This window comes from Hyperoodon ampullatus (genome assembly GCF_949752795.1).
Source record: "Hyperoodon ampullatus genome assembly, chromosome: 1".
NCBI lineage: Eukaryota > Metazoa > Chordata > Mammalia > Artiodactyla > Ziphiidae > Hyperoodon > Hyperoodon ampullatus.
The window spans coordinates 126,345,907-126,354,808 of NC_136914.1; the positions used below are offsets into that span (position 1 = coordinate 126,345,907).

The 8,902-nt window shown below is 43.4% G+C and overlaps 1 protein-coding gene across 1 annotated transcript in view; it reads left to right on the forward strand.

The window, feature by feature from the left end:
- Window positions 1-8,902, forward strand: part of ADD1 (adducin 1) — a gene marked incomplete at its 3' end in the record, with an annotated part of 72,132 nt that overhangs the window by 48,293 nt on the left and 14,937 nt on the right. The window contains 5 exon segments of the mRNA XM_079705928.1: window positions 2,355-2,435; window positions 2,678-2,827; window positions 4,862-5,005; window positions 5,108-5,206; window positions 5,931-6,107. Of these exon segments, the coding sequence (XP_079562054.1) occupies window positions 2,355-2,435; window positions 2,678-2,827; window positions 4,862-5,005; window positions 5,108-5,206; window positions 5,931-6,107 (651 nt within the window).

Genomic DNA, 8,902 nt, shown 5'->3' on the forward strand with positions numbered 1-8,902 from the left:
CTTATGGGATATGGGGGGAAAGAAACAGCTTCAGAAATATTAGATTTATTTTGTTTCTGAAGCTGGTTGAAAGGTACATGGGCGTTTGATTTATTATTTTACTTAAATTGTACATATGCCTGCTAAATACTTCTTTACATGTATGTTTCAAAATAAAAACTTTTAAAATAAGCAAAAATATCTGACATGGGACTTCCCTTGTGGCACAGTGGTTAAGAATCTGCCTGCCAGTGCAGGGAACACTGGTTCGATCCCTGGTCTGTGAAGATCCCACATGCCACAGAGCAGCTAAGCCCACGCACCACAACTACTGAGCCTGCACTCTCTTAAGAGCCTGTGAGCCACAACTATTGAGCCCGCGTGCCACAACTACTGAGCCTGCGCTCTAAGAGCCTATGCACCGCAACTACTGAGGCCCGTGCGCTCTAGGACCCCTGTGCCGCAACTACTGAGCCTGTGTGCTGCAGCAGCTGAAATCCGCGCACCTAGAGACCATGTTCCGCAAAAAGAGAAGCCACCGCAATGAGAAGCCGGCGCACCACAGCAAAGAGTAGCTCCCGCTCGCCGCAGCTAGAGAAAGCCCACGCGCTGCAACGAAGACCCAATGCAGCCAAAAAAATAAATAAAATTTAAAATATCTGACATTTAATTTTTCCCTGTTTCCAACCTTATTTTTCTTCATCCCAGCCAGTAAATACACAGAGAGTAATTCCTTGTTTAAGTTTTGTTTTGACCCAATATGGGAATTGGGGAATTTGCATAGTTTTGATTTAGATAGTTAAAAAGATCAGCATCCTTTATAAAATAAAAGAACTGACTTCAGGGTTAAAAAACCTGGCTAACTTAAAATTAATGGAAAAATACTTGGGGGAAAGGCCCAAAATTTTAGAAAGGCCCAAATATTTCTGGCCCCTCGGTAGTGAAAGTGTGGAGTCCTAACCACTGGACTGCCAGGGAATTCCCAGCATTTTTGAAACAACTAAAAAGGAGTGGAGACCTAGTAGTAGAGATTTATAGAGAATGGATATTGTAGAGATGGCTTTCCTACTACCACTAATAATATTGCAGTAGTGTAATAGTTAAGAGATGCTATTTATTGAAAGCTTTATTGTGAGTACAAGCCCCTTTCATCCCCACTTCATGGGTGGGAGACCAGGAGCCCAGGGTCCCCAGAGCATCATAGACAGTTCTGGGTTTTAACTCAGGTCTTATATGACTGTGGGTCCGCATTCTAGTGTGCTGAGGAAATCCAGTGAGTTTCGCGTGAAGGTGACATGGAGGAGATGGGATAGTTTCAGATGTCCCAGGACTAAACTACAGTTTAGGGCGGAGGTAGACCTCGTTCTGTGTTGCACACCACAAACAGATTTCTGCTCAGTGTGAGAGAGAGTGTTTAATGATTAGGCCTCTCCAGCTTCTGTTTGTTTACTGCTGTACCCTAGCATCCAGGTGCAGAAGGCCTCCGGGACTATTTGCTGAATGAAGGAACGAGGCCGGCCATGTGAGGGCATCACTGCACTGTCCAAGCAGACACCCCTCCGCCCCGTGTGTGTTTCTTTTGGGCCACTATAGAAGTCACTGTGCTGGTTAGGAAGTTGGACTAAACAGCATAAGGCCTTTTCAACAAACATTGAATTCTACCTACCTGACCCTAGTTAGAATTCTTAGCCCAGTAGTAAATGTATTCCATCCTAATAGCTTTGGGAAGTCTTTTGAGTCTATCCCAAAATCATTATATATTGATAAAAATTAGACTAAATTTTTGTGAGGGCAGGACTCTTCCCCCCCCCCACCCCAACTACATGACTAGCATCTAGCACATATCCATCATATGTGACAAATCTGTATTGTTGAAAGAAAACTATATTGTGGAAGGAAGAAAGATACCAGGGGAGTGAGGATGTGATGTGTAGAGACTTTTGGTCAGGCTGAAAGGAAAGAACGCTCTCTTATTTGTGATTTTTATGATTGTTCACTATCCTCTAGGTTTTGAGTACTTAAAAAAAAACACCATTTTGACTTTTAAAAAGTAAGGTTTGGTTTTCATTATTACACCCTTGAGGAGTGTCACCTTTTTGCACATGATACTGGCTCGGTAGCCACCAGAAGGTTTTTTCTTTATAAAGTTAATTATCATGAATGTGACCAAGATGCACTTCATGTACCCAGTAAGTTACTACAACATAATAACAGAAAGCTTTCAGTACCCCTTAGCTTTGTGAGAGGCACTGTACTTAAGTGCGTCCCTATGTAGCTCAGTTAATGCTCACAAAGAACCCGTGAGTCTGTGGACTGAAAGAGATGCAAATAATTTCAATAGGATTTTTGAGCTAACTCAGTAATTCTCCCCACAGACCAGAGTGAGCTCCGAGCAGGAACACTTCCTCATTGTACCTTTTGGACTTCTCTACAGTGAAGTGACTGCGTCCAGTTTGGTAAGAATGTCCTTCTCTTCTTGGGCATCAAGTATATGTAGGTCATAGTAGGTAATTAAATACCGTCTAATCTCGTTAGACATGTAAAACCCAAGAAAGAGGAAAAACTATGTTTTGTGTGATTAACTCAGGGAAAAACTTTTAAAATTAGTTATAAACACTTTAAACTTTGGTTTAAGTAATTTCTAGTTAGGATAACATGAAATCCTCTTGATATTTGAGATTTTGCTTTCTTATTTCAGGTTAAGGTCAATCTACAAGGAGAGGCAGTGGACCGTGGAAGTACTAATCTAGGGGTAAATCAGGCTGGCTTCACGTTACATTCTGCCATTTACGCTGCACGCCCGGACGCGAAGTGCGTTGTGCATGTTCACACACCAGCAGGGGCTGCGGTGAGTGCGCTGCCCTGGTAGACTTCGAGTTTAAAGCCGTTCAGTGAGCGGCACTTCACATTTCCTCCAAATTGCCCTCTCTTGTTGCACCAAGTCAACAAACCTCGTTTTGTTGGATTAGAAAAACCTTTTTTCCTCACTACATTTGACTTTCTTAAAAGAATATATTTTAAGGGGTCCATTTACTATCTGATTTTGAAAAACATGTAATAAGTCTGAAAATGTTTTAAGACTCAACGATTAGAAAATCAGTGTTGAAGAGGGGAGTGAGATTTCAGCGTATGGGAGACTGGGAAGTGCAGAATGACAGCAGTGAATTGAGACTCCTTGGTTGAGAAGAGAAGTGGGAAGAGGAGGAAGGATGAGGTGAGGTGGTAGGTGGGGGACGCTGGGCTCAGGCAAGGGTTTGTGGGATGCAGGAGACTTGAACCTGCTTGACGGACTGAGGGGAAGGCGCCAGGCCTGTGATGGAGAGGTTGAGGCCAAGAGACACACCGGCCAGCCTCCACAGATGATCCGCCTGGAGTTAGCGAAACCCAGGCTGGATCGTGACTGGGGAGAGTAATACCGGAGAAGGGAGTTCCCTGGTGGTCCAGTAGTTAGGGCTTGGCGCTTTCACTGCCCTGGCCCGGGGTTCAGTCCCTGGTTGGGGAACTAAGATCCCCTCAAGCTGTGCGGCGCAGCCAAAAAATAAAAAAAGAAGGGGGAAAAGGGCACAGACGGTGCAGACTCTTAGGAGACTTGGCCGTTGAGCCCTGAGCTTGCCAGGAGCCTGCCCCATCCTGATCACCAAGCCTGGACCCTGCTGGTGCAAACAGGCCACCTGACCAAGCCTGGGACCCCTCAGTATGTATGAAAATATACTTTCTGGTTGTTGGTGCAGTCATGTGAAAGCGAAGCACTCAAGAACTGTCTAGAATTGTCTTTTTTATCACCAGTTTTATACTTTAATGACTTCCTGGGCTTATTTGTTTGACAGATGACCTCATTGATTAAGTAATACTGAATTTCACTCTATCTTGATGTTTTAATGTCATAGATCTTGGGTTGTTTGGATGAATGTTGGATCTGGTTTGTTTGTTTTACTTTGAAGATATGGTTCTTGATGTTAGCATCAGTTTTATTAGTTATATCATTCTCCAAATGATGTAATTTTTTCTTAAAAGAATGCATGCTCTTCCAACCACAAAAAATCCATGCATTTTAAAGAACCATTAGAGGTACCTTTGAGACTATGGTTATTACAAATAGCATGTAATTTGTTTTAAAAATTATCAAAGTAACTTTACTTTGTAAGGAAATATCTTCTTATAGAAAGGCTGATATTGTGAAAGGAATTAAATATGGTACTGCCTTTTTTGTGGTATTGTCTTTTTAGATTAACTTTTCTGTTAGAAATTGTTACACTTACATATGTATTATTTAAATCTTTGGGGCCTGTTAGTCTAGGTAGAAGACCTTTAAAATGAGCATATTCTAAAGTCAGTTTGGGAAAGTTAAGGAAATTAAAGGACTATATGGACACTTAGATTTTTCACTTAAATAAATGTAGAGAATTTATACAGTATAATTATCCTAAACCTTTATAAATCTCCTTTTATCTGACTTTCAGGTCTTCCTATCTCACCTACAACCTAAGATGAAAAGTACACAAAACCTTAAAGCTCTTGAGAAACCCCTCTTTGCATGTTGTGACTCATTCAGAGGAAGCCATTATCTCTCCTCGCAGTAGATCCAGGACTCATCTTATTAAATCTGAGCTCACTTGGTGTTTACAATCAGTGTGGGAGAAATCCAGAAAGATGTGGAATTTCTTTTGAGGCCTTCATTGACAGTGGTAGCTTTGATTTTTAAAAATAGATTGGTGGTGAGCCCCAGAAGTAAGGTTTATCATAAATTCATGGGTTCATTTATTTCTGAAAGGAGAACAAAGTAAAATATGTTCCCCCTTTATGTTTTTGAGGAAAGCATTTGCCGTGTCATCAGTGTGTAGCTCCTGATTTGTCTTCATTGATGGTGCTGCTTGTTCTCTAGGTCTCTGCGATGAAATGTGGCCTCTTGCCAATCTCCCCAGAGGCACTTTCCCTTGGAGAAGTGGCTTATCATGATTATCATGGGATTCTGGTTGATGAGGAAGAAAAAGTTTTAATTCAGAAAAATTTGGGGCCTAAAAGCAAGGTCAGTAGGCATCTAATCTGGTATTTAAATTACAGAGGGAAGAAAAAAATGTATCTGTCTTCTTGCCTAGGTCCATAGAGCTTTCCTGTTTCCTCCCTTTAGGTTCTTATTCTCCGGAATCACGGGCTTGTATCCGTTGGAGAGAGCGTTGAGGAGGCCTTCTATTACATCCATAACCTTGTGGTTGCATGTGAGATCCAGGTAGGTGGTGGCCGTTCCGTTTGGTCTGTAGTATACTTAGGTGTTTGTGGGGTTCCCATAGATTTTTGATACTTGTTTTGCAGCAGTGAGTCTGTGAGTGATTTCTTTGCTAAAGATGACCTCATGGATTTGGAAGATGACCAGGGAAAATGCCGTTTCACTGATTTAAGTCGGCAAATGATTATTGAGCTTTTCATTTCTAACTTTTTATTTTTCAAACACATAAGTCACTACCATTGATGGAGTACTACCATATGCCAGCCCTGCTATCAGGTGCTTTATTTATGTTACTACATGTCATTTCATTTGAACTCCACGCACTCTTTTTGAAAAAATGGGTGCAGGGAGTAGAGACGTGCCCACAGTCTCACGGCAGTGGGCTCTGCTTGTGCTGAGTCTGCTCGGCCCCTGTGTGAGTTCCTCACTGTCACTCTGGCTTGTGTCTGTGTGGTGATGCAACCCCCAGTCCCCTTCATATGGCCTTGGGAGGGCTTTGTCTTCCCATTTGTCCTGGTATGAGTGCCCAATATTTTTTCATGCTAAAGAAAACCTTCTGAAAATAACCTTGTGATTTGTCTATCAGTGTCCGTCTCACATCTTTTATTCTTATAATGATTTGGTTTCTTTTGAAACCTACATTTCTGTTGAAGTGATCTCTCATAGGCATCTGACCCCCTTGGTCAGTAGGGAACTCCAACTGTAGTGTTTGCTTGTTTTGTTAAAGGTTCGAACTCTGGCCAGTGCGGGAGGGCCAGACAATTTAGTCCTCCTGGATCCTGGGAAGTACAAGGCCAAATCCCGTTCCCCCGGGTCCCCGGCAGGGGAAGGCAGCGGATCGCCTCCCAGATGGCAGATTGGTGAGCAGGAGTTCGAAGCGCTCATGCGGATGCTGGATAATCTGGTAAGAATGTTGCCACCACTTGATGATACAGCGCTCATCCCAATAGCACAAATGTTAGTGTTTTTATAGTGAGTGAAATAGTATTGTGAAATTGCTGTCTTCATGCAGTATCAGAATGCTTTCACCCTCATAAGTCATGAAGAAGCACCAGGGCAATTTAACTTCTAAGCTAAACTACGATTGAATATACAGGTGAAGGTTTCTTGTCTCCTTTTGTTTTTTAAAGGTAATCTTGTTTGGACTGTGTGGGGTCAGGAGCACAGAGAATGCTCTGCTCTGCTGGATAAGTAACTCCTCAAGTAGCAGGGTCAGCCCAGTACCCGTCATCCCGCAAGCAAGCTGTCAAGGGGACTTTCTAAATCAGTCGGCCAAGTGTCTTGTTTTTGTTTTAACAGTAAATTGTAGCTATTCGGGGCCTGACTGCTGTGTTCCACACACTTTGCTGCCAATTTATTGTGTGGGAGATCCTCTGCTGCTTCCTGCGGGGACGTGGAGCCCAACGTGGTACAGGAGCGTGGCTGCGGGGCTTTTAGCATAATAGGAATGTTCTGATAGTACCTGGCAGGACGTGGTCTGTTAGGTGGCTGCAGTGAGGGGTGTCACCCTTTTGCAAGAATCAGGGAGGAAATTATGTAGAGGGTGGTACTTGAGAAGGACCTCAAAGAAGAGGTAGAAGCGTGGCAGGCTGAGTTGGGGGAAGGAAAGCATCCGTAGCAGAGGTGAGGGCACGGCTGGAGACATGGCAGCAGGACAGGGTCAGGCCTTTCAGGTCCGTCTCTGATCTCGCCAAGTCCTTTAAATATTCACAACAAGGCACTTAGGGTCGAAGCAATCACATTAAAAGACAAATGACTCTGTGATGGGGCCCTTTTCCTGCTGCAGTGTCACACCTCTTCAGTAGGATTCAAGAGGGTCTGCTACTGCCCCATGATATTAGGTGCTGGAGAAAAAAAGACCTGTCGTGGGCATGTGGGACAGAGAAAACACTGGAAAGGCATGTTGCCAGCTTCACGTTAAGAAAGTCGCCACAATTGGACCAGGTCACGGGTGGGATGGGTGGCTTCAGGAGGATCTTGGAAGAAAAAGAATTCATGGATCTGATTCAGGGTGTGCTAAGTGTCCTCAGAGAGTTCTTCTCACTGAAATTCTTTGGACTTAGGAGAATGTTCATTGCTGGAAAGGGAGAGCTGGGAGTTAACTGCCTAGAAGTGATGGTCACAGGAGTAGATTTGATCAGTGAGGGAGGGGTGAACCTCCCATAACTTCTGCATTCACTTGCTCAGTAAGTGGGTTGCATTAACTGACCATCTAGTCTTGAGCCTGTAGCCATGACCAGGACACAGTTCCTGCCCTCAGGGAGTTCATGGCCTAGTAAGGGAAATGGACAAACAAGTCCCGGATGCAGCCCGGCACCTGTGACGTGTGCACTGACGGAGCACGAAGGCAGCTGCAGGGCGGAGGGGGGTCGCATGAGCCGGGACTGCTTCAAGGGAAGCAGCAAGAGGAAGAAAGCTTACTAAGACGCTGAAAGAGGCAGGCCAGGCCAGTGCAGTCTCAGGGCGGTCACACCCGGAGAAGGTTTGAGAGTGGGTGGTGGTCGCTCAGGCATCTGCATCCCGGCAAGGCGAGGAACGCTGGGACGACCCAGGCTTACTGACCCTTCTTCTGTCCTCTTAGCAAATACTTTGACATTCACTGCGCTTATACCTAAAAGTCAGGTGGGGAACAGGAGGGAGGAATAAAAATCAGGAACACCAGCCTGCCACATCTTGTGCACTCAGTACATTCTGGAAGGTGGAGAGAGAGAGAGAATTAAAATTAGTAACTCCAGTTTGATAGGGGAGGAAGATAAAGGATGAAAGATTAATAAGCGAGATTACAGCAAGGGTGTTTTATTCATTGCCCTTAATGTGCACAGGTTATTTTTAATATTAGAAGGCTGTGTGGTTTATAAGAAATAAAGTTGGACAGCGATCACTGATCCTAGTCCATGTTTTAATTTAACATTCTGATCAACTGTATATGTTTGCTAATAATTGAGTAAGGTAGAGAATAGTTGAGGGTTCTCACACTATAAGGAGTAGGTCATATAAAGTCCATAAACATTTCTGACATAGAAAGTCAGAAGAAATGCTAGTTTGTTTCCCGATCAAGATATCATTCCAGCTTCTCAAAGAAGGGATGAATCCATATTTTTAACTATAAGCCATATAGGAGGTCTGAGGGCTGAGTATTGCCTCTGATTTTGGTTTGACATTTAAAGGGGAAGAATAAAGAAAAATCCCATACCCCCTCAGAGTAAAATTTTGTGATGTCCTGGATGGTTTATTCTGAAGTCATGAAGATTACTCAAGAGTCCTGGCTCTCTCAGCAAGAGGACACTTGAATTAATAAGAAATGTATTTTTCTGAAGATAGTCTTCTTATAGCTGAGTGGTTATCTTTTATTATTCTTCAACAAAGCATGTTCATAAATGGAAAAGTTGCCAGTGCAGACATTTACCTATCTTCCTGAGGGTAGTTACAAAACAAGAGTAAACAAAACAACAACCAACTCCAGGGGTTATTACCACCCTTTTTTGAATGTATTAAGGGAATGATTGGTAATAAAGGTGGTGACCCCCCAAAGAGGACAGTCACCCAGAGGGGAGAGAGAATTCCCAAATTGAGAGGAATGTTTCTACAGTACCTTGGCAAGTAGTGTGCAGCCACTGACTCATCCTATGTGACTAGCCCCGTGTAATCCTTTCACATCTTAATTCTCTTGTCATTCATTGTGAAGCTGCCATAAATGAC